This window comes from Mesoplodon densirostris, chromosome 2 (genome assembly GCF_025265405.1).
Source record: "Mesoplodon densirostris isolate mMesDen1 chromosome 2, mMesDen1 primary haplotype, whole genome shotgun sequence".
NCBI lineage: Eukaryota > Metazoa > Chordata > Mammalia > Artiodactyla > Ziphiidae > Mesoplodon > Mesoplodon densirostris.
Genome location: NC_082662.1, coordinates 103,828,316 through 103,853,432, shown reverse-complemented (window position 1 = coordinate 103,853,432; position 25,117 = coordinate 103,828,316). Strand labels below are relative to the sequence as shown.

At 45.6% G+C, this 25,117-nt stretch overlaps 1 protein-coding gene across 3 annotated transcripts in view; it reads left to right on the top strand.

The window, feature by feature from the left end:
• Positions 1 to 25,117, top strand: part of TSPAN2 (tetraspanin 2) — a 42,528-nt gene that overhangs the window by 12,524 nt on the left and 4,887 nt on the right. For all 3 annotated transcript variants that reach the window (XR_009530843.1, XM_060086699.1, XM_060086713.1), the window contains exons 2-7: positions 3,300 to 3,402; positions 11,752 to 11,849; positions 13,357 to 13,431; positions 14,725 to 14,823; positions 16,269 to 16,340; positions 18,618 to 18,701. Coding sequence is in view for 2 of the 3 variants with exons in the window: in XM_060086699.1 (XP_059942682.1) it covers positions 3,300 to 3,402; positions 11,752 to 11,849; positions 13,357 to 13,431; positions 14,725 to 14,823; positions 16,269 to 16,340; positions 18,618 to 18,701 (531 nt within the window). In the remaining variant the exon portion in view is untranslated. The remainder of the gene's footprint in view (positions 1 to 3,299; positions 3,403 to 11,751; positions 11,850 to 13,356; positions 13,432 to 14,724; positions 14,824 to 16,268; positions 16,341 to 18,617; positions 18,702 to 25,117) is intronic.

Sequence of the window (25,117 nt, the reverse complement as noted above, 5' to 3'; positions counted from 1 at the left end):
GCAAGCTTAGTACAAGCTGTGAGCCATGTGCCCTAAGTCCTGTTTCAAGCCCCAGACTCTGACCTTCCCCAGATTCCTCTCTCTCCCCGGCACAGTGTTCCACAAGAGGAAGCTCAGCCCTTACCCACACTGTTCCCTCTGCCTGGCATTCACTCCTCCCTCCAGTCCCTCCCTGCTCCGACACTTCTAACTCATTCTTCAAGCTATAGGTCAAAATGGAACACCTTCTGCTGCACACTGGTCATCACACTTTGCTCTCATCCCTGGGCAGTGAAGCAGATCCGTGGAGCACACTTCCTGCATCCTGTGGCATTTATTAGTTTACGGGATTATCTTCCATGTCAGACTTTTCATGTCTTTTTCATCGTTGCTTCCCTAATGCTTAACACGGTACCCAGTCAGGACCATAGTTACCTCCTCCGTGAAAGACAGGGAGGAAGGAAAGCAGATGAGGACGGGCAGGGGCACGAGAAGGAAAGCAACATGAAGGGGCAGCCTCTCCATCCTTATGTGTTCTCATGTTGGCTGCAGTGTTGAGGTGCAACCAGAGGTACAGTGTTGTATCTGAATGCAAAGGAGGGGCTGAGAATGGGGGCATGGGGTGGGGTTGGGGGGTTGGTCTAGTAGGGTTACAATTTAGCACTAGAGGCTACTCAGTGAGACTTCTCCTCCCGGGTATGGGACGCACAGGGCAATGGGCCTTACTGACACCAGACTTGCTCACTTTGCCCCTGACTGGACTGGACTTGCTGTGAATTTTTTTCAAGCAATTTCAGGTGTGTGATAGAGCAACCAAAGTCCAGTGAACACAGAGTATTTCAAGAGTCTTGAAAGAACAGTGAGTTACAAAGGACCAAAGGGTTTCATTGTCTCTGTTGATGCCACTTTCCAAATCGGTGATGGCTGTCATGAGGCGCAGCCTCGGGCTTGACCTGGCCCGCACCCACAGTTTTCCTGATCCGGCGGCGTGCTGGGAGGATTCCCTCCGCAGTGACGACATTCAGCCACACCACAGTTTCCTTGACCCAGGAGGAAAGCCTGGGTTTGGGGTTGGGGGGTGTGGACGAGCAGGCGCAGAGTTTTTCTCATTTTGCCCCTTGGCTTTAAATTGCAGCTTCTCTTTTAATTTTCCATTGTGCATCAAACACATCGGTGCCAAAACTGGACAAATGTATTCCGTCTGGGAGGATGATCCCAGACAGCTATAAATTAGAGCTTGTGTACAGAGATGCCAAAAATGTGGCCTCGTGATAGGGTGTCCCTGGGACCAGTCACCTCCTCCACAGTCTGCTCGGTGGTTACAGGCCTTGGCTTGACGCCTCCGTCAACAGATTTTTGGTTTGTACTTGGAAACTCTTTCCACCGAGTTGCTGCAGAGGCGGCGTAGGCAGGGCTGCCTGTGAGGTTTTGCCGGGCACGTATGTCCCAGGCAGCCCCTAGCACTCTGAGGATGGGGCTTTCCCAAGGGCATCAGAAAACAGCAATGACCTCACAATGACCTCTTCCCTGCACCAGAAACAGCAATGACCTCAAAGCCGATTTCCTCCCAAACTAAAGCACAGCCCAAGAAAACTCTCCCCATTTTTTTCTGGACTGATCAGTTAAACTACCATATCACACTTTTAAACTTACAAGAGTAATACGTGCTTCACGCACAAAACTTAGAAAGTATAGTGAAAAGAGAAAAGTCACCTGTAATTTTACCTTTCAAAGAAAAGTATTGTTAATGTTTTAACGTGACTTCTCTGAATATTTCTGCATGCCTTGCCACCCTTTTAAAAAATGCAAAAAGCTTTGAAAGCTAGTTGAACCCAGTTCCTTTAGCTGTTCCTCACATTATCCAATTAATGCTTTCCTCTAAGTACTGGAAACTTTTAGTTGTTCCACATTAGAGAGTCCAGCTGGTAGAACTCTGCCCCTCCAATTCCTCCTGTGGCAGTCATGCTGCTCTTCTGAAGAAGCCGGCCACGGAGGGAATGGGCCTTGGGGAGATGGAGGGTGAAGAAAGATAAAAGTCCTCATATATATTCAGACAGATAGCCCCGGCCCTTTACAAATAGCCCACAGACAGAAGGATCTTGTATAAACAGGGCTCTGGTCTGACCCTGACTTTGACATCATTTTTCCTTACTAAACTTCTACTTCTCTGACTTGTGTGCTTGTCTCCCTTTTGCCAGCATCTGTGTCTGCTCTCCCCTGCTGGGGCAGGGGCAGCCTCTAAACTGTTGGTCTGGGGATGGGTTAGGGGAGCCCAACACTAACTGGACGGGTTGGCAGAATCAGGGGACTCTTTCTACATCTCTGCTCACTTGGGGTGCCTTGAGTCCAGAAGGTGCCAGTGACCATCTGTTGATTGACACAATGAAATTCGAGATGGGTGTTTGTGGAGAGAGAGGAGACCCTGGCTGGAGCCTGCTGGCGGGCCTTTGTGATAGTCCTGCGAAGGAAAGGCTTCCAGCTCAGGTGCGGAGCCTCACAAAAGCCCTCAGAGTGGCGGGGAGGAGGCGGGCCATGACTACCAGCCGCCAGCCTGCCCAGCCGCTGCCTGCGCCGGCCACTCAGCCTCTCCCTGAGCCACACAGCCCAGGCTTTTTCAGAAAATTACTTTTTCCTTTCTTGCTTTCCATGGAAACCCAAAATAGCAACCAAAAAAAAAGAAAAAAAGAAACAAAACAACCCCGGCCAGTTTCCCTCACTGCCTCCAAAACCATCCCCAGGCAGTGCGGCACAGTGACAGTGGCAGCCTGGGGGTTAGGACGGCTTCTAGACGCCTCTAAAACGGCTTTCTAACTGGGCACTGCACACTCAGGAGTTGTGGGCAGGTTCTGAGGTTGGCGTGTTTTCTTCCCATTTAAAAAAGTGGGTTTCCCCCAGTCTTGGAGTTCATCTTGCTCTTGGTGACCTCTCACTGTGGTGTTGGTGAGGAAATCCCAAGTGCCCAGCAGGGGACAATAGGGCAGGAACCAAATACCTTCCCGGGGGACTGTTGTGGGAATACCCTTTTTGAGACGCCTCCTGGGCTGTGCTGTGTATGCGCCATAACCGCGGGGCAGCCTGGCAGAATCGGAGAAACTCTGAGCTTGCAATCAGGACACCCCAGTTTTAATATCACATCAGGGACCTGGGGTGGGCTGGGGGCTTTGAGCACATCATTCCACTCCTATTATAAGAAGCGTGAAGAGGAGACGGGCTGGTTTCTTAGGGGCCCCCCTCCAACCCTCAGATTCTGTGGCCTCAGGCCTCCCAGGTCCTGCACACACTTTCCCCTCCCTTGTAAATGCAGGCTGTTTACCTTTCAGCTGGCAGGGTCGGCTGTCATTGCTTTTGGACTGTGGTTTCGGTTTGGAGGCACCATGAAGGATTTCTCATCGGAGGACAGTTCCCCAGAGTACTTCTACATGGGTGAGTGACTTCAGCTCTCCTCCGCCTTAGCTGGGGCTTCCCCGGCTTCGAGTGGAGCCTGCACCTGGACTTCTGGGACGGGGGATGGAGGGAGAGAAAGAAGGCAAACCTGAGCCCCAGATGCCCACCTGGCCCTGGGGTAGGGATGTGTGGTCCAAGCGGAGAGGAGAGGGCCCTACCACCCCTACCCTGCCCACCCCACGCATGGTTCATCCCTCTGCTTCTAAAACTAAGGAAGACCAGGTGGGACTGAACTGTTGTGCTTCTTTCAGCCACTTCAAGAAAAGAAGCCCAACATGTAACCACAATTCATTTCCAAAGAATTGGAAAAGCCCCTTTGCCCCCCTGAGTGAAGTGCATACACCACAAAGTCAGTTATTCACTCATCCATCTGGGGAGACAGGGGACCCCTGCCCAGTCAGGGTCTGGTTTTGTGTATTTGTGATCTTGTATTTTAAATTGTCTAGGAGAGACACATAATTCAAAATGAAGAGAGACATCTCAAGGTGTGGAGGGGTCCATCTCAGTCCTTCCATGACTAGGGACTGCAGAGGGGAGAGAGAAGGGGGAGAGGAGGGGGCTGGGGAGAGGAGGGAGGGGCAGAGGGAGGGCTGCCATGGAGAGAGGCCTCAGTGTGGGAGGGGTAGTAGCCATCTCCCTCCAACTGTGGGAAAGGGGTGAGGAGTGGGAGGCTGACGTAGCCTCCAATTCTGAGACCATGTGATAAGTAGGGGATGAGAAACTAGTGTGTAACCAAGTGCTGACTTAGTGGTATTTGCAGTTGGTGCATCAGGGGTCATTCTAAACTGGTGTGGCAAGAAGGATTTGAGCTAGGTTTGAAAGACCAACCATAATCAATAGAGAAAAGGAAGAATAGGGACTGCAGAGGCTTGGGGCACAAAGTGTGTCTATAGGATAGTGATTAGCAAGCCTAGGCTGGGCAGAGGACTCTTACCAGAACGTAAAGGATATGGGCATGGTAGGAATTAAGATTAGAAAAGTTGGGGAGGGACGGAGGACAAGTATAGAGGGCCTTGAATGCCAGGGCTAGTTAATTTAACAATAGAAGGATAATTTAGGGTTTGGGGGAGGGTACGACCTACACTGCACTTTAAAGAGATTATTCTGGAATGAGAGGGGAGGACAGAAAAAGGCCGTGCTAGCTTATTGATATAGTCACAGGCCTGAAGAAATAAGGGCATAACCCATGGTGGCTGCAGTAGGAATTGTGACGAAAAGGACAGAAAGACAAGAAAGTTTATTAAGCATTATTAAATATTATTATTAAACATCGTTAAACTCAGGGACAGAAGGAATCAAAACAAAAAAGATATCAATGATAGAGTCAAGCCTAGAAGTCACAACTCACGGTTTTCAGATGGAAACCTGAGGTAAGGGACCTGCTCCGTTAGAGAGAGGGGTGGGTATGTGGAAGGAAAGACGGAAGCCAGTCTGGGGGGCAGCCTCTGTCTGTGTTGCTCCAGAAACAAAGCACTGGTAGCAAGTTCACAGGTGTAGATTTGGGTCCAACATAAGAAAAGCTTTCTAATGACTTGATAAATCAAAGAAGCTGAGCAGACTTCTACAGGTGAAAGTGATCCCTCTGATACCTTGGTATTTAACCAAAAATCAGAATGGAGCCTTTATCAATACAGGAGATTCCTGCATTAAATAGGAGAACAAACTAGTTCTATACAGACATTCCTGATCCTATTTCCTAATCTGAACTAAAGCAACATGAACAGCCCAAGATGCAAGAAATGTCATATATTCATGGACATATCGGTCAGGACTCTTTTAATTGCAAATCACAGAAACTTGACTCAAACTGTCTTGAGCAAAACAGAAATTTCTTGACTCACATAAATGAAAAGTCAGGATTAGTTCTCATCTCAGGGACACAAGTGATGTGATTGGAATCCAGTCTGTAGCCACCTCTTAGCTCCTCTTTCCTGTGGCTCCAGTTTGGGGCAGGTTCCCCCTAGACGTGATAAAACGTCCACCCACAGCTCCAGGCACCATCTCCCGGGTAACCTCAGCAACAGTACACTCTTCTTTCATTCCAACTGATCCAACCGAAGTCCTGGGTCTCACTGTCACTGGCAATCTTGGGTCCAGTGCCCCTTCCCACACCAGTCATCGTGGCCAGCTGCTTGGGACGGGCTTGTTGGCTGAAGCCTGGGCTTCACACCTGCCTTGGAACTGAGGCGAGTCAGCTCTCAAAGACCACATGGACTGAGAGTGGAGGAGGTTCTTTGTCTAATAGAAAAGAAAAGGAAGTGAACTCTGGGTGGGCCTGAACTCAGCAGGGCCTGAATCCTTCCTGCTTGTTCTTGGTGGCCTGGGGCGTGGCGTGGGTCTGCCCACCCTTGGCTCTTCTTCCTCCCCTCTCTAAGTCACCCTTGAGTGGCTAGTGGTGAGAATGCTCAGGGTCAGTGCTTGAAATCCAGAGAAGTGGATTATCATAGAGTCTTAGCACCAGACAGAATAAGGAAACTGAGGACCAGGGGTTGAAGCAGAGGAGGAGGGGTGCTGACAGTCAGCCGTGGTTTTCCAGCCCTTCAGGGTGGGGTTCAGCCCACACCCCAGGTCTGCCAACGCCCAGGCCTGTGTTTGTTCTGTTTGTTTCCCTGTGCTGTCTCTGGAGAGTGCCAACAAGAAAAAGTCCTTGTGAAGTCAGGAACCTTTTCTCCACTTTAAATACTTCTTATAATATAAATAGAAAGAGCAATGTACATGTTTACAGAAACTGATGTTTCTTTCCTCAATAAATAATTTTCCAAATAGGAAAGACACCAGTTCTCTAGCAATAAAATGAGAAGAAAAGTACCCCAGGATACCATTTTATGGACTTGCATAGCAAACAGTGTGAGGTAACAGGACTTTAAAGAAGAAGCAGGCCCAGTTTTTGGAAAATCTCACTTCATGGCACGGGGTACTGTGCACTGCTCTGTGTATTTTCCTTTTCAGAATAGGCTCCAGAGCAATCAGCCCATTAAACTCTTATCACCCCATTGTTAAAGAGCCCTGGAGAGTAGGCTTGGCCCATTGAAGCACTCTTAAAGAAATACCACCTCTCCCCGAGAGGGACCTCAGGAAGGCACGTAGTCTAGCTCCCTGCTTCTGGGCAGATGACTGCCGCCCCTAGGGGGATGCTTTCCTCTCTGGGACCCTTGGGTCTTTCTCCTTGGTGATGGAGAGAAGGTCCCTTCTTATAATAAAGATCTGGAGGTGACTTCACAGCCAGGGGCCAGCGTGGAGAGGATCCAGCTGTGAGGGGAGCTGGAAATGAGGCCAGGGAGCCAGGGGTCAGACTGACCGTGCCTGCTGCTTCTTCCCAAGGACCTCTGAGCTCAGGTCGAGACCTGGAGGCTGACCCAGGCTGTCGTGTCCACTGGTTGCTATCGTGGAGACAGGAGAGCCTGGCAAGTGTGGAGCTGGCAGCAAGCAAGGCTGGGTGACTTGGTGTTTCCCAGACCCTTTCCACGTTAGTCTCCTTCAGTGAACTCTTGGGAGAAGGCCCCAGCGTCTTCCAAGTTCCACCAATGTGCCCTCTGCTTTCCTGTTACAACTTATCTCTGGGGCTGCCCCTTAGGGGTACTGGCAGCACAGGGGTCTTCTTTCCAGGAGGCAGAGTGAGGAGCGATCCCCTCGGCCCTCAGAAAGCTGGAGCACATGAAGTCATGTCTGTGAGCAGAGGACAGGGGACGTCATCGGGTTTCTCCATGAAGGGGAAGGGGCTGCCCACACAGACTGCAGCCGCTCACTCTCCGGGATCGCAGGCTGTCTGTGGCTGTCCCTCCCTGTGAATCCAGAGCCGCAGAGCCTGGCTTTGATGGTGGTTGGATGTTATGTGTAAGGAAAGCATTCCAGTGTTGAGTGCTGAGGGGCTGGCTTGACTTTTTAAAAACTCTGACTCACTCTGGTAATATTTTTTTACTTCTCAATTTTTAGTTGTACCCGAGATTCATAATAGTTGCAGAACACACACGTGCCATAGCTTACATTGTTGAGACAATTTCTCCAAAGCATTTTTACAAGAACTTAATAGATAATTATTGCCATATTATACATAACAAAACTGAGGAATAAGAGGACTTACCTAAAGGCACAGTTGGCAGGCCTGGATTTCTAGCTCCCGCCAATGTGCTTTGAAGGGAAAACCCAGAAATCATCCATGATAGATCCCTCGGGCACTTTTCTCAAGGAAGAAGGAAAAGAACCCTCCTGCCATTTGTAAATTGCAAAATTCACAGATTTCTAGCTAAGAAAATCACGCTTCTTCTGAGCTCCTTCTGAAAGTGCAGCATAGGAGTGAGGGTGTGCACTTTGGAATAGAACCCCGGGTTCAGTTCCAGTTTCCCCCCTCACTAGCCATGCAATCTTCCATAAATTACTCCTCCGTGTCTCAGATTCCTAGTCTGTGAACTATGAATACCATTTCTACATACCTCATAGGGTTGGTGTATGAGATGATTTAACCTATGAACCTGCTTGAGCTCAGTACCTGTCGTGTCATGAACCCTCAAAAAATGTCAGCTGTTATTACAGCAGTGAGGGCAGGCTGAGGAAGGAGTCAGCCTGCGGGAGGCACAATGATGTGGGAGAGTAAGAGAGGGGAAGATAAAAGAGTGGTTTAGATGCCAGGTGGTCAGGGCGAGACACCAACTGGTAGCACTGAGGCTTCCAGGTGGCAGGTTCCTGAGATAATGCCTGTCTAGGGCAAAGGACAGATGCTGCGTAGAGCAGCTGAGGCACTGAGAATGGTGGTGGTTACTGTGTTGAATGACTCCATGACTAATGTACGTTAAGCTCCTAGAACAGCACTCAATAACTAACAGCTGCCGTTATTTAGCGAGGACCCTAGTCCTTACCTTCCCCGTAAACTAAGTGCCATCCAATATTCTAAATACGTATATAATTATGTGTGTCCAGGGCAAGCTGGGAGGGAGGGAAAGTTGCACAGAGGCAGAGAAAAATACTTTCAGATGATAAATGGTCGTTAGGCAGGTATGTAAAATCATCTGCAGCCAAAAAGCCACTGAAATGGATGAGCGTGTCACTATCCAGTCCTTAAAAGGGAACCATTTAAAAATGAGTTGATGCAGACAAGGCTTTTAGGATGCCACTGTCTCCTTTCTGTGTTAACTGAAATGACGCTTCTAGCTTCAAAAGGATTGGAAACCAGAGACAAGTGATGGAATTGTCAGGAAATTGGTGGTAGCATGTCACCTGGAGATCACTGGCATTGCAAGGCCCAGCTACTGATGCTAAAAATGCAATATCAAAGTGTTTTCTCTTTTTCAAATCAAGGGAAATAGGACTCAGAAAGCATAGGGGATTGGGAAATAGGTCATACACTTGTCACAAAGCTGCCGCGGGAGCGAGAGGGCTCTACAGAAACCATCTTGGAATTAAAATGTGACTGCCAATTAATGTATTCATTCAACAACTATGTTTTGAGGGCCAGGTCAAAAAAAAAAAAAAAACGATAAGGTATGCTTGGAAGCTACAAGTGGCCTTGTGGTGTGCAGAGTATTACAACCCGATTTGGAACTGAAATCAGCAGGCCCAAGAAATTTGCCACGTGTAGAATTTCTTCTGATTTTCCCATCAGCTCCAACCAGCAGTGTTCATTTGGCATTGAACCGAGTCCTGTGGCCACACATGCACATGAAGGTTTGCTGGGGAGAGGCCTCAGGAATCAGAGCCCCTGGGGCAGTTTCAGGGTGTTTGCTGTGAGCTCTGGAATTCTGATAGCCTAAGAATGGAATATGGTACAAATAAGTGAATTTTCTTGGGGAGCTTTTATTTCAGAAGGGCAAGGGGCTGAGTTAGCTTGTTCGCAGTGGGGAGCAGGTCTGTCCTCCTCAGAGCCTGGTGCCTCTGTCCACTGTACCCCAGCCTCCGCAGGAGCACCCCTCTCTCCTAGATTCCACACTCCCAGAAGGCTTTCCCCACGGTGTGCAGCCATGCCCTCATCTACCTAACTTGGGAGAGCCCAGCCCTCTGGTGGCTTCTTGGATGCTTGTTGGGATGTATCCCCAGCATGTATCTCTAAGCAGAGATGGGCAACAGTAGACAGCCAGTCCAGAACTTCAGACTTAGTTTGCTCTCTCTTTATCCTCTTATCCAACAAACACTAACCGAGAATTCTGTCTTGTTCCTAGCATATTCTAGGTAGGGTGAATAAGGTTTGTTTAAGGACCTAACATCTATAGAGAGAGACATAGATGAGAACCCACAGAGGTACAAAATGGAAAAGAGTAGGCTGGGTCACATCATAGTGAATTCCTATGCGGCTGGAGTGTAGGATGGATAATGTTCCCAGTGGGTCCAGTCTCTAGTGACTCCAAGCAGAATCTGTAGACTGTATCATGTAGCAGTGAAGAGGCAATGAACATTGTAAGTAGGAAATCAGTACAGTAAAGTGGCCCACCCAGGAGACATTCTGTGAGGGAACTGCTCCAGTGGGGTGGGAATCGGGGCTCGAGGCTTGCATGTCCAGCCTGGAGCCCTCTTGCCGCTCTTACCCCCATTAGTAAAATAGAAATGCGTATAATACTTGCCTTACTTAGTGGCACTGTTCTGAGGAGCCGAAGAGATGATGGAAATAAAAGAGCTTTGAAAAATAAAGAAAAATTTTAAAACAATAAGGTATTTTGGCAGTGGGACCAACAATAGTATTATTTTAATACGGTATCATTTCTCTCATTACCACATCCATTCCCCATGAAGTTATTTTTTTTAGAGAAAAGGAAAAGGGAGGAAGTGGCTGAGCCTGCCTATCGGGAAATAAATAAATACCCATCTCAGGATCTCGGAAGAGCAGGGCTTCCCGGACCCTGAAAAGGGCCCTGAGAACAGCCTGGGTGGTGCAGGGAGCAGGGCAGCCCAGCCTGCCGCCTAGTCTGTCAGGGAACAGAAACGTCTGCCCACAAACCACTGTCAGCACCCAGAGGGGCCCCCGGAGGCACCCTGTAGGCCAACCTCAGGGTTTCCCCACAGAGGTGGGATGCCAGCTCCCCACCCTCTCGTGGATGGGAGTGGTTCCCAGCTGACTCATATGAATAAAATGCAGAAAATAAAGTTGAGGTGATTGGCATTCTTCTAAGCAAGTTGAGTGCCAGGCCCCATATTGTGTTCTAACTTATCTCAGGATCAGAAAAGGAAGTAAGAAACTGGCTTGCTTTTACTTCTCTCAGAACAAGACATTTCTGCCCTTCTCTTTCTCTGTGGAACAGCTGTTCCTGTGGCTTGACTTCAGAACTAAGTGAAACGACCACCCGAGTTAAGGCCGCTGTTATTGTTGGAGAGGCAGGATGGGATAATGGTGATGAGCTAGCTTTAGAGGCAGATGGGTGTTTTTATGCCAGCTCTATGATCTGGGGCAAGTCACTTAACCTTTGGGGGCCCAGTTCCTCTGTCTAAAAAAATGGAGATAATAATGGTACCTGCTTCATGAAGATTAAATTAATAAATCTGTGCTAGGTGCTTAGAACAGTGCCTGGAGAAAATAAGCCCTTAAAATAAATGTAGCTAATATTATGTTAATAATAACATTATTTGGTGCATATTACCTTATCACCTCCCCTCACTGGCTATTTTCTTATAACACTTACCACCTTGCGTGCATCCAGTGTATATGGTACTGCCTTCTAGAGTTTATCATTCACACAAAACCATATTGTCTCATTGCTGTGCCCTCCGCCCCTCTCCTTGACTAAGAGCTCCCCTCTTCCATTCCACCCCCTCCCTGCTTCTCCATCTGAGCCTGGGCAGATCAACGGCCCCCCTCCCCTCCCAGACACTTTGTCCTCAGGGCCTCTCACGAGATGGGGATAGCCACTAATTCCAGAGGGCCACGGGCTCCTAGGATGGTAGGGGTTCACGTCCCAGCTCTGGCACTGGCTCCTCACCACCCCTGGACCCACTGTTGCCAATCTCTGTGCATGGTATTAATGCCCATTTTACAGGGGTGGCGGAGATCTGGCAGGTGAAGTGCGTGGCACGTAGGAGGCACTTGCAGGTGACTAAGCGTAAGCTGTGGGACAAAGGCGATTTCCGATCCTCGCTGGTTGTGTGAGCCTGAGCGGCTTCCTTCACCTCTGTAAGCATGGGCTTTCTTTGTTCCCTGGGGATTACAGCAGCTCCTACCTCTCAGGATCCTTGTGCAGGATATATGAAGTCAGGTGTATGAAGCTCTCAGCAAGAAGCCTTCCACAAGGGTTACGTTTATCGTATTAACCACTGAAGGCCAGTGGTGGTAGAGGCTGGGCTGTCAGCATTGGTGCCGGGGAGAGAGCCGATCCTGCGGAGTCAGCATCTTCTCTGGCCTCTTCCCCCCAGGGCTCTACGTGCTGGTTGGAGCGGGGGCCCTGATGATGGCCGTGGGCTTCTTCGGGTGCTGTGGAGCCACGCGGGAGTCCCAGTGTGTTCTCGGATCTGTAAGTGGGGCGAGGTGGGGAGGGACTTGGCCTGAAGGGAGCTGGACGTTCTATTTGTCCCTACCTCTGTGGAAAATGTGAAAAAAAAAAAAATAGGTCATTAGTGTGAAGATGTTTTGGGAGAAAAAGTGCCTAATAATATTTCACAGTGAGTGAGGCAGCTACAAGATTCCCATAGTCAGGGAAGTACTGTTATCTATGAGAAAAGTACTGCTGTTTGAGATCAGTAATTTAAACAAACATACCTCTTGTGGTTTATTTTAAGGCTATTAGTTTAGCAGCCTCTGGTTTTTAAAAAAAAAAAAATGAAATAATTTCCGTTAACTGCTATACATCCAGTGCCAGTGTGACCTAAGAAAGAAGAGGAGAAGGAAGAAAGTTTTTGTGTTTCTCCATGAGGAGAAATGGCAATTTTATTAGGCGGCCTCTCCTTACTCATTGCAACCTTTGGTGTTTGAACTGTGGCTGCTTCTCCTGATCTCTCTGTTTTTAAAAAATAAATTTATTTATTGACTGATTGATTTTGGGGTGTGTTGGGTCTTCGTTTCTGTGCGAGGGCTTTCTCTAGTTGCGGCGAGCGGGGGCCACTGTTCATAGCGGTGCACGGACCTCTCACTGTTGTGGCCTCTCTTGTTGTGGAGCACAGGCTCCAGACGCACAGGCTCAGTAGTGGTGGTGCATGGGCCCAGTTGCTCCACAGCATGTGGGATCTTCCCAGACCAGGGCTCGAACCCGTGTCCCCTGCACTGGCAGGCAGATTCTCAACGCCTGCTCCACCAGGGAAGCCCTTCTCCTCACCTCTTGCCATGTAAGATTTCTAACACATTCCCTCAGTTCTCTATTCTTTCTCTTTCCCCTGTTGCTGAGCATCTCAGGTCTTGTTTATCACTGAACTTAGTTTAATCAGAGCAGACCCCGAGATTGGAACAGAAATCTGTCCAGAAGGACACCCTTCACCTCCACTTCCACCTCCTCAGGGAAGCCATCCAGACCACGCAGTCTCAAGTCACCCCCTCCCCAAACCCAGCCCCACCAGCCACTCTCTATCTTCTGGTCTTATTTTATATCTTTATAGCATCTCTTTTGTTCATCAAGTAGTCACTGAACATGGGTGCCGGGCACTGTTCTAGGTTGTGGGATTTCTATATCACTCTCTGAAATTAACTTACTCTTTTATTGCTTACTCATTTATCATATCCTCCTCTCTCTACTATAAGGTCCCTGAGAGCAGAGGCACTGAGATCTTATCTTATTCACCACTGTATACCCAGCATCAAGGACAGTACCTGGCACAGAGCAAATGCTCAATAAACAATTGCTGAATGAATTAATGAGTGAATGAATGTGTGAACAAACTATGAATGAACTAAAGGGCCAAATGCTTCCTGCTAGATCTCTTCAAACTAATAACCTTGCCTAGTGTTTTTAAAAGGAACTAGAGTCAAAGAGGTTAAGTAAACTGAAAAGGTACTGAATTAATGAAGTTAGTATTTTCTCTCCTCTACAGTTTTTTACCTGCCTATTGGTGATATTTGCTGCTGAAATAACCACTGGAGTATTTGCTTTTATAGGCAAGGATGTAGTAAGTAAATATTACTTATAATTGTTTTTTAACGATGGTTAAAGTGCTCTCTTTATGGCAAAGGTCATGAGAATATTGGTACCCACAGTGATATTCCAAAGCCAAATAACCCCCACAATAATCGTTTATGCACAACTTTTTAACCTAGGAGTGTGGTGTGGACTTTAGCATATGTGTGTATGTGTGTGCGTGCATATAGGTGCACACATATTTCTGGGGAGATGGTTCATAGCTTTCATTAGATATATAGAGGGGCCTATGTTTTTCTGTAACAAAAGGATCTCTAATTTAAGATGATCCCGTTTGGAATGTGGGAGGAGTTAGATTGCAGATATGAGAAAGAAGGATGGGGAAGAACACGCATTCTCATCCCTTGTTAGCCTGTCCTTTGTTCTTAGGGTTTGGCCTGGGCAGAGGCCAGGTCATCCTCAAAGACTATAGCCAGCCTCCTGTGTGCCGATAAAGCCAGTTTGTTAATATTTTTGCTCAAACTGTAGGTGAGCAGAATAGGTTATCAGGAGAATCCACAGAGGAAGGGGCCTTTTTAGCTGTAAATATGCAGTGGGGAAGAGAGGAGTGAAATGGAAAAGGAGGAAGAATGGAATCTGAAGTTTACTGTATTTTACATAAATTCAAGTGCCATCAATATTGTGTTTATGAACTTATTTTAGATTTTAAAAACGGTAAACATGTAGAATAAGTAAATGTCACCTCCTCTGGAATTTTTCTAAAGTAGCTGGTTATATTTGTAGGTTAGAGGGATTGGATCTTATGACTTCTTGAGAGCCTATGGATTTGGGGATAACATGCAATTATAGTAGAAAAAGCATTCTCTACATTTTCTATGATATTTGAATGCTGAAACAGTTTTCCTTGGTCGTGAACACCTTTTAAACCATGCCATGAAAAGACTTGAGTACTTGTAAACAATGGAGTCCCAAGAATGCATAGGTTTCTACCCTGGCTGTGCACCAGAATCACCTGGCTGGGGCCCAGGAATCTGGGGTTCAGCTGTTGCTGATGTCCATTCAAGGTTGAGAACCTCCACTCTAAGAAATCTTTCTAGTCTATGAAAATTATTCTTGGTTAATCTATCCTTCCATCTTCAGAAACATATTAGAAACTCCAGAATCTATAATCTGTTCCATATAGGCAGAATTACCCTTAAATCCAGATAAACATATGGAAATGCCATATTTTTGAAAGGTAAGGAAGAGGGGCTTTTTCTTGATGAAAGGGGAATGTTTGAAACTTCTCACTCACGTCCTCTTGTTTTCCTGGTATTTTTTTCAGGCTATACGACATGTTCAGACCATGTATGAAGAAGCTTATAACGATTACCTTAGAGACAGGGAAAAGGGAAATGGGACTCTCATCACCTTCCACTCAACAGTAAGTGACTTTACTTCTTCCTTAAAATTGAATCTTCTAAAGATTATACATGAGCCAGGTTCTCTCTAATCACCTAGATCAAAAATAAAAATAAATTGAGTGAAACCAGGCAACAGCACTATATGTCTGCCTTTGTGGGAGCCACGGTTTGCATTATGTGTAGAACCTAGAAGAGAAAGAGGCATAACACAGAGTCGACAGCAGGAAGTCAGGACATGCACCCAAAGAGAAAAAAGAGCACACACAAATAAGAACATCGAGAAAGCCGCCCAAGTAAATATCAGGTTCTCTCAAGAGTGGCCTTGTGGTGTAACAGAAACAACTGTGACCTTCAAGTCAGAAAAGCTTATCTCTAGCTGCAGCTGTGCCATGGAACAGCTTTGTGACCTGGAGCATGTTCCTTGCCTTCCTGATCCTCACTCAGCGCCCTCAGTTGTAAAATGAAGGGGCACATGAGACAGGCACGCTTCTTTTCTCCCGGGACATCCTGTGAGAACGTGCTGTCAGTGCAGTGTTCTCAGCTACAGGCAGTTAATCAAGGAAGGCTCCCCGGGGGAGATGGGCCAGGCCAGTGTCGTCCTGATTTCTCAACCACTGTCATATGGAGAACTAGCTATGAACTCTATGAACTCCTGGCCAGGTGTTTTTTTTTTTTTTTGCGGTACGCGGGCCTCTCACCGCTGTGGCCTCTCCTGCTGCAGAGCACAGGCTCCGGACGCGCAGGCTCAGTGGCCATGGCTCACGGGCCCAGCCGCTCCGCGGCATGTGGGATCCTCCCAGACCGGGGCATGAACCCACTTCCCCTTCACCGGCAGGCGGACTCCCAACCACTGCACCACCAGGGGAGCCCCTGGCCAGGGGCTTGTCTGTCACAGGTCTGTCCTGGAAGGTGCCAACCATTTATCCTGTTCAGCTTCAGCTGCCCCAGGGACATCAGACAGCACACAGGTTCCTTTGTCTTTGAAGGGCAGCCCTAAGGCAGGACAGCTGTTGGCTGGCCAGTATTCAAGCCCCAGTCTTTTAGCCCCTGGGGTTTACTGTGGCCACTTCTCCTGTCCGTCCCAGGCTCTCCTCAGATAATGAGCCTTTCCTGAAGCTCATAAAACTTTAGCTATTCAGCAAGGCTGAAAGGAAGAATCTAAAGACCCAACTCCTGCCTAAAAATCAGCAATTTACACAGGCACTGTCAACTAGCTTCTTGCCTTGTTTGGATTGCCTTCAGTCACCTCCTGTCATAAAACTTGGACAAATTTGGTGAAGTCGTTTCTTGCTTTGCTAGCATGACTATGTGACTCTTCATACTGTCTCCAGAATGGCCACTAGGTTGTAGTGTCAGGCCTCAGAGCTGTTTTGCGGCCTCAGCACACCCAGTCCTTAGCAGTGATACCTGGACTTGTAGCTTCAGCTTCTCCCTCCTTGTGCTAAAAGCTCTTTTCTGACTCTAGTTTCAGTGCTGTGGAAAAGAAAGCTCTGAACAGGTCCAACCGACCTGCCCAAAGGAGCTCCTAGGACACAAGGTAAGCTTCTCTACCAGGTTCCTATCCTGCCTGTGGTGTTAAGATGGTTCTTGCCCTCGGGGTGGAGGGGTGATTCTGGGAGGCCCTCGGCCAGTGGCTTCTAGCCTCAGCTTTATTCTATGCAGAATAAGTGAAGCAATGATGAGTCCCAGTCTCCTGGTACCCTGGGGAATAATGGTGTGCTGACTTGCCAGTAATGATGCAAATGCAGTGGCATTAATTAAGCTCACCAGGACCAGAGGTATGCACCCTAAGGATGTTGCCCTGTACCCTTCCATGGGTGTCATCGTACTGGTAAATGCTTCCTTTATTAAGTGCTGCGTGGCAGGCACTATGCCAGGTTCTGGAAACTCTAAGGTGAAAAACACACGGTCCCTGCCTCAGTGACCTCACAGACTAGTCAAGGGAGCTGATGCTCAGCAGAGCACAGTATCTGTACAGAATACAGTGGAGTCAGGAAAGCTTGCAGAGGATGGATCCTTGAGCCAAGTTTTGACAAAGGAAGGTCATTCCAGGCCCAGAAAGCAGCAAGAACAGAAGCATGAAACTCCAGGACTGAAGGAGAATAGGGAGACCAGAGGGAATGGTGAGGGACATTTTTGAAAAGGCAGGCAATGGCATGGTTTTATACCTGGAAGTTTGGAGAAGCCGTTGCTTTTAGCAGAGGATTAACATAATCCGTTTTGCATTGTAGAAAGAGCACTCAGGCTGCTGGGTGTGACTGGTAGAACAGAAGGCTGGAGACCAATGGAGGGAGGCTGCTTAGGTGGCACTTATGTTTTTCCTGGTGAGAGAGGATGAAGAGCTAGAGCAAGTCACATACCGTGGGGAGGGAGAGGAAGCGACAGATACAGAGACGTCCAGGGGTAGAATCAACAGGCACAGGTGACTGACTGGGTGTGAGTGGGGAGTGAAAGGGAGGAAGCTAAGACTTCAGATGCCTGCTTGGCTACAGAGAAGGAGAGGCTGAGTGTGTAGGAAGGAAAGGAGGTAAGTGACAGCACAGGCTTCCTGAGGAGATGAGAGAATAATATCCAGAGCCAGTAAAGGTGTTGACTTTCAACAGAGCAGGGCACTTCTTTGGCTTTAATGAGAAGGAAGTAAGAAGCAGTGTGCCTTTCTCATCTGCATGCTCACTGCCTACAGCAGTACCTGCCACCGGATGAATGGAGTGTGTAAGTTTATAGGTGCAGGTGAGGAAGGTTGGAAGAATTTCTATGGCTTGACTCCAATAAGTAAGGGAGCCACTATCTAGAGCAGTGGTTCTCAACTTTTACCAGAATGTATTGTAATTATTTTTGTGAGTCTGTGTCCTTCTCTAAACTATGAGCTCCCTGAGGGCAAAAGTAACCATGTCTTATTTTCTCCATATCCACCATGCCATTCTGGTGACTAAATGCAAGGCAGATGCTCAAGAAATATTTGTTGAATGAATGAATGATGAATGAATGAAGTATGACAGGAGATGTGAGGATAGCAGTAAGAGTTTCATATAGCTTAGGTGGATATCAGAGAGAGATGACCACTGACAAGTAAAAGGACCTGGGCAGCCTAAGGACAAAATTGGGTTGAGAGAATACCTCTGTATTTAAGAGGACCAAGTAGAAGTTGGAGAAACTAATTGCAATTACAAGTGATCTGTTCTGCCCCCTGTCCAATATTCCTCCATCCGTGAAGGTTCTTTGGACCTACACTGCACAAGTCTCTATGGGACACAGATGAAAGAATAGGGCCACCCAGCCCAGCCACCATAGAGGAGAACAGTCCTCCAGCCCCCAACACTTGGCTTTCCTTTGTTAAATTTGAACCTATACAGACTTTATAGCTTCTTACTAGGTGATGCCTATCTTGCATAGTACATTGGACTAAGTATGTAGAAAGTCTTTTAAACTATAAATGACAATCCAAAAGCAAGGGGCTATTATTTTGGGGATATTTTACTTTTTTTTTATTTGCTGAAAGTAAGAAGAGGCCCCCAATTTTTAATGCCTCAGGTCCCAGAATAGCTTCATCCAGCCAGATTTCAGGGCTTTGAAGCAGCCATTGGCCTAAATAGGAAAATTCCACCAAAAGGAGAGTATTATCATTTTTCCCCCAACAACATTTTTGCTTTAAAGTTATCAGAGTGATATCTGGGAGGAATGGTTTAAATATGAACAGAAGCGGACATGGGTTAACTCTCACAGGATGCTCTGTAGAGGAGGAAAGGATTGGATCAGGGTGATGATTCACACATACCATCAGCTGTTATTCCTGACTTTTTCTTTTCCAAAACAGAATTGCATTGATGAAATTGAGAGCATAATCAGTGTTAAGCTCCAGCTCATCGGAATTGTCGGTATTGGAATCGCAGGTCTCACGGTAAGAAAGTTCCAGAACATACCTCTTTGACCCCTAAGCAGCCTTGAACTTTTGTATGTTATTTCTCTTCAAGTGTGATATGGCAGTATCTTAGGAGAGATTTTTCATAAAAGACAAAGATGTTTTTGACAGAATATCTAAGAACAAAGCTAATTAGATACATCAATACTTAGTTCTCTCAAATATGATACAAATTTCAATTTTAAGCTAATTATGACTTTGAGTTTATCATTGCAATAACTTCCCGTTTTAAAGTCACCAAGCTTAAACTAGACGAGTGATTTTTAATTCTGGGTCTCTTCCTTTGTTAGATATTTAAGATAACATAGATTAAGCTCTCTCACCTATGATTTGCAGAGGTAGCACAGTGTAGTGATTAACGGTGCAAACTCTGGCATCACACTATCTGGATTCAACTGCTAGCTCCACTACTTACAAACCCTGGGATCACTGGAAAGTTTCTTAATTTCTCTATGTCTCAATTCCCTCATCTGAAAAATAGGGATTTTAATATACCAACCTCAGAAAATTGTTGTGACAATTAAGTGGGATAATACATATAAAGTATTATTAGGAATTAATTCATATAAAGGGTCTGGAGCATAGCACTCAATAAATGCTAGCTCTACATAGAATCTGAGTGTTCCCAAACCCAGAATCCAGGCAAACTATATATGGAAGTGTGAAGCATAGTGCATACTTGCACCTGTAGGTAGCTCAGTACTTCTAAAGTACAAAAGAAGAGTGTGAAAGAGTTCATAGGGGCAGAAGGCTATGGTAAGTGTAGCAAGAGATGACACTGGAGAGGGTTATGAGAGTCCACATAATTGTGTTCTTTGTGTGACTTTTTGATAGGTTGGGCTTTATCCTTAAGGTAGAGGGGAGCCACCCAGGTTTGGAAGGACCTGTAGTGCAGTATGGAGATAAAGTTGGAGGGAAGTAAGATTGGAGTCAGGTAAGCTCATAAAGAGGTGATTCCCATTGTCCGGGGCTGAGTGATAATAGCTAATGCTAAGATAGTACTTACCCTCTAGCCCTCCTATGTAGATTAATTTATGGCCTAAGCTGAGGCAGGGGCAATGGAATTGTGAGGAAATCAATGAATTGGCAGTTCTCAGGGGACACAATCATCTTCCCTCCTTTCTGTATTTAGAGCACAGAGGGCTGGGGCAGTGGGTGAAAATACTATGCTGAGGACTTCCCAATCCAGGGACTTCTCTCAGGGCCTCCCCACCCGCCCTGGGGCTAGCCTGATGGCCAGTCTGCGGCTTCCCAAGGACAATTCTGAGGCAGAATATTTGAAAATGTTCTGCATTAACAGAGTTATCAAATAGACCCTCCCAACAACTCTACAATCTCAAGGAATGAGCATTCTAGAAGTGGTCACCCCTGACTCATGACAGTGGCAGGATGAGTTTCTTTCTGAGGGGATCCCTTTAGGTACAACGAGGTCTAAGCAGGAGTTGCATCCAACCTTACAACCACGGAAAAGGGGAAGGCCCTGTGTTGGCCATCTTGACTCAGAAGAAACGCCCGAAGTTTCTTCTTTAATTCTTTTCTTCATAAGGTAAGAGTTTCACAATATAATCAGTTAACAAAATGTCCATTAGGTGTCTCCCCTGCCACACACTGATACTGAGTTCTGTCAGCCAGAAGCTTGGAGCCCTGATCCCAGCTATACCCTTAAGTCTGCCCCTTCCCTTCCAATAATTGATAACACATGCCTTTTTAAATTCAGCATTTACAGATCCTAGTCTAATGTAGGATGGGATTGAGGAGAGAATCAGAGAGTTATGGTACTGATTTCTTTGAACAAACATTGTTAGTAGTCTATGAACAACGCACCTACAGATAACATATCATAAGCTCTGCAAAATTAATAGGAGAAGTAATTGAGGAAAAGAAGGATTTTTTGGCGGCCTTCTATTCAAACCATTTAAGTAGCTATTAATTTTGTTAAATATTTGGCGTTTCAAAGAAGCATCCAAGTGGTAGAAGATGTCAGTAATACCATAGTACAAACACCTCAACTTATGCTTTGGTAAAATTATTGAGTTAAATAATAAAGCATCATGTACACTTAAAAATGGACTGGGGGGCTTCCCTGGTGGCACAGTGGTTGAGAGTCTGCCTGCTGATGCAGGGGACACGGGTTCGTGCCCCGGTCCAGGAAGATCCCACATGCTGCGGATCGGCTAGGCCCGTGAGCCATGGCTGCTGAGCCTGCGCTTCCGGAGCCTGTGCTCCACAACGGGAGAGGCCACAACAGTGAGAGGCCCGTGTAACGCAAAAAATAAAATAAAATAAAATGGACTGGGAATGAAGAGATGCTCCACTTTTTAATATGTGGTCGCTGTTGCAAAAATTCAAAGCTTTGCCATCAATAGAAAACTATTTAGACCACAAGTGTATTTAAACAACAAGTGGTTACAAACACATTTTCCAAAATAAAAATATAAATGAGAGAGATTGGTTCAAGATGGTGGAGTAGAAGGACATGCACTCACCCCCTCTTGCAAGAGCACTGGAATCACAACAAACTGCTGAACAGTCATTGACAGGAGACACTGGAACTCACCAAAAAAGATACCCCACATCCAAAGACAAAGGAGAAGCTACAATGAGATGGTAGTAGGGGCGCAGTCACAGTAAAATCAAATCCCATAACTGCTGGGTGGGTGACTCACAAACTGGAGAACACTTATACCACAGAAGTCCACCCACTGGAGTGAAGGTTCTGAGCCCCACGTCAGGCTTCCCAACCTTGCAGCCCGGCAATGGGAGAAGGAATTCCTAGAGAATCAGACTTTGAAGACTAGCGGGATTTCATTGCAGGACTTCAACAGGACTGGGGTAAACAGAGACTCCACTCTTGGAGGGCACACTCAAAGTAGTGTGCACATTGGGACCCAGGGGAAGGAGCAGTGACCCCATAGGAGACTGAACCAGACCTACCTGCTAGTGTTGGAGGGTCTCCTGCAGAGGCAGGGGGTGGCTGTGGCTCACCGTGAGGACAAGGACACTGGCAGCAGAAGTTCTGGGAAGTACTCCTTGGCATGAGCCCTCCCAGAGTCCGCCATTAGCCCCACCAAAGAGCTGGGTAGGCTTCAGTATTGGGTCACCTCAGGCCAAACAAGCAACAGGGAGGGAACCCAGCCCCACCCATCAGCAGACAAGCAGATTAAAGTTTTACTGAGCTCTGCCCACCAGAGCAATACCAAGCTCTACCTTCCACCAGTCCTTCCCATCAGGAGACTTGCACAAGCCTCTTAGATAGCCTCATCCACCAGAGGGCAGACAGCAGAAGCAAGAAGAACTACAATCCTGCAGCCTGTGGAACAAAAACCACATTCACAGAAAGATACAGAAGACGAAAAGGCAGAGGGCTATGTACCAGATAAAGGAACAAGATAAAACCCCAGAAAAACAACTAAATGAAGTGGAGATAGGCAACCTTCCAGAAAAAGAATTCAGAATAATGATAGTGAAGATGATCCAGGACCTCAGAAGAAGAATGGAGGCAAAGACTGAGAAGATGCAAGAAATGTTTAACAAAGACCTAGAAGAATTAAAGGACAAACACCTAGAAGGATTAAAGAACAAGCAAACAGAGATGAACAGTACAGTAACTGAAATGAAAACTGCACTTGAAGGAATCAATAGCAGAATAACTGAGGCAGAAGAACGGATAAATGACCTGGAAGACAGAATAGTGGAATTCACTGCTGCAGAACAGAATAAAGAAAAAAGAATGAAAAGAAATGAAGACAGCCTAAGAGACCTCTGGGACAACGTTAAATGCAACAACATTCGCATTATAGGGGTCCCAGGAGGAGAAGAGAGAGAGAAAGGACCCGAGAAAATATTTGAAGAGATTATAGTCGAAAAATTCCATGGGAATTGGGAAAGGAAATAGCCACCCAAGTCCAGGAAGTGCAGAGAGTCCCAGGCAGGATAAACCCAAGGAGAAACATGCCGAGACACATAGTAATAAAATTGACAAAAATTAAAGACAAAGAAAAATTATTGAAAGTAACAAGGGAAAAATGACAAATAACATACAAGGGAACTCCCATAAGGTTAACAGCTGATTTCTTAGCAGAAACTCTACAAGCCAGAAGGGAGTGGCATGACATATTTAAAGTAATGAAGAGGAAGAACCTACAACCAAGATTACTCTACCCGGCAAGGATCTCATTCAGATTCGATGGAGAAATCAAAAGCTTTACAGACAAGCAAAAGCTAAGAGAATTCAGCACCACCAAACCAGCTCTACAACAAATGCTAAAGGAACTTCTCTAAGTGGGAAACACAAAAGAAGAAAAGCACCTACAAAAACAAACCCATAACAATTAAGAAAATGGTAATAGGAACATACATATAGATAATTGCCTTAAATGTGAATGGATTAATTGCTCCAACCAAAAGACACAGGCTCACTGAATGGATACAAAAACAAGACCCATATATATGCTGTCTACAAGAGACCCACTTCAGACCTAGGGATACATACAGACTGAAAGTGAGGGGATCGAAAAAGATATTCCATGCAAATGGAAATCAGAAGAACGCTAGAGTAGCAATACTCATATCAGATAAAATAGACTTTAAAATAAAGAATGTTACAAGAGACAAAGAAGGACACTACATAATGATCAAGGGATCAATCTGAGAAGAAGATATAGCAATTATAAATATATATGCACCCAACATAGGAGCACCTCAATACATAAGGCAACTGCTGACAGCTATAAAGGAGGAAATCAACAGTAACATGATAATAGTGGGGGACTTTAACACCTCACTTACACCAATGGACAGATCATCCAGACAGAAAATTAATAAGGAAACAGAAGCTTTAAGTGACACAATAGACCAGATAGATTTAATTGATATTTATAGGACATTCCATCCAAAAACAGCAGCACATGTAACATTCTCCAGGATTGATCACATCTTGAGTCACAAATCAAGCCTTGGTAAATTTAAGAAAATTGAAATCATATCAAGCATATTTTCTGACCACAGCACTATGAGATTAGAAATCAATTACAGAGAAAAAAATGTAAAAAACACAAACACATGGAGGCTAAACTTTACGTTACTAAATAACCAAGAGATGACTGAAGAAATCAAAGAGGAAGTAAAAAAATACCTAGAGACAAATGACAAGGAAAACATGACCATCCAAAACCTATGGGATGCAGCAAAAGCAGTTCTAAGAGGGAAGTTTATAGCAATACAAGCCTACCTCAAGACACAAGAAAAGTCTCAAATAAACAATCTAACCTTACACCTAAAGGAACTAGAGAAAGAAGAACAAACAAAACCCAAAGTTACTAGAAGGAAAGAAATCATAAAGATCAGATCAGAAATAAATGAAAAAGAAATGAAGAAAAAAATAGCAAAGATCAATAAAACTAAAAGCTGGTTCTTTGAGAAGATAAACAAAATTGATAAACCATTAGCCAGACTCATCAAGAAAAAGAGGGAGAGGACTCAAATCAATAAAATTAGAAATGAAAGAGGAGAAGTTACAACAGACACCGCAGAAATACAAAGCATCCTAAGAGACTACTACAAGGAATTCTATGCCAATAAAATGGACAACCTGGAAGAAATGGACAAATTCTTAGAAAGGTGTAAACTTCCATGACTGAACCAGGAAGAAATAGAAAATATGAACAGACCAATCACAAGTAATGAAATTGAAACTGTGATTTAAAATCTTCAAACAAACAAAAGTTCAGGACAAGATGGCTTCACAGGTGAATTCTATCAAATATTTTGAGAGGAGCTAATACCCATGCTTCTCAAATTCTTCCAAAAAATTGAAGAGGAAGGAACACTCCCAAACTGATTCTATGAGGCCACCATCACCTTGATACCAAAACCAGACAAAGATACTACAAAAAAAGAAAATTCCAGACCCATATCACTGATGAATATAGATGCAAAACTCCTCAATAAAATACTAGCAAACAGAATCCAACAACACATTAAAAGGATCATACACCATGATCAAGTGGGATTTATCCCAGGGATGCAAGGATTCTTCAATATACGCAAATCAATCAATGTGATACACCATCTATTAACAAATTGAAGAATAAAAACAATATGATCATCTCAATAGATGCAGAAAAAGCTTTTGACAAAATTCAACAACAGTTTTATGATAAAAACTCTCCAGAAAGTGGGCATAGAGGGAACCTACCTCAATATAATAAAGGCCATATACTACAAACCTATAGCTAACATCATTCTTAATGGTTAAAAACTGAAAGCATTTCCTCTAAGATCAGGAACAAGACAAGGATGTCCACTCTGTCCATACTGGACAGCTACATGTAAAAGAATGAAATTAGAACACTCCCTAACACCATACACAAAAATAAACTCAAAATGGATTAGAG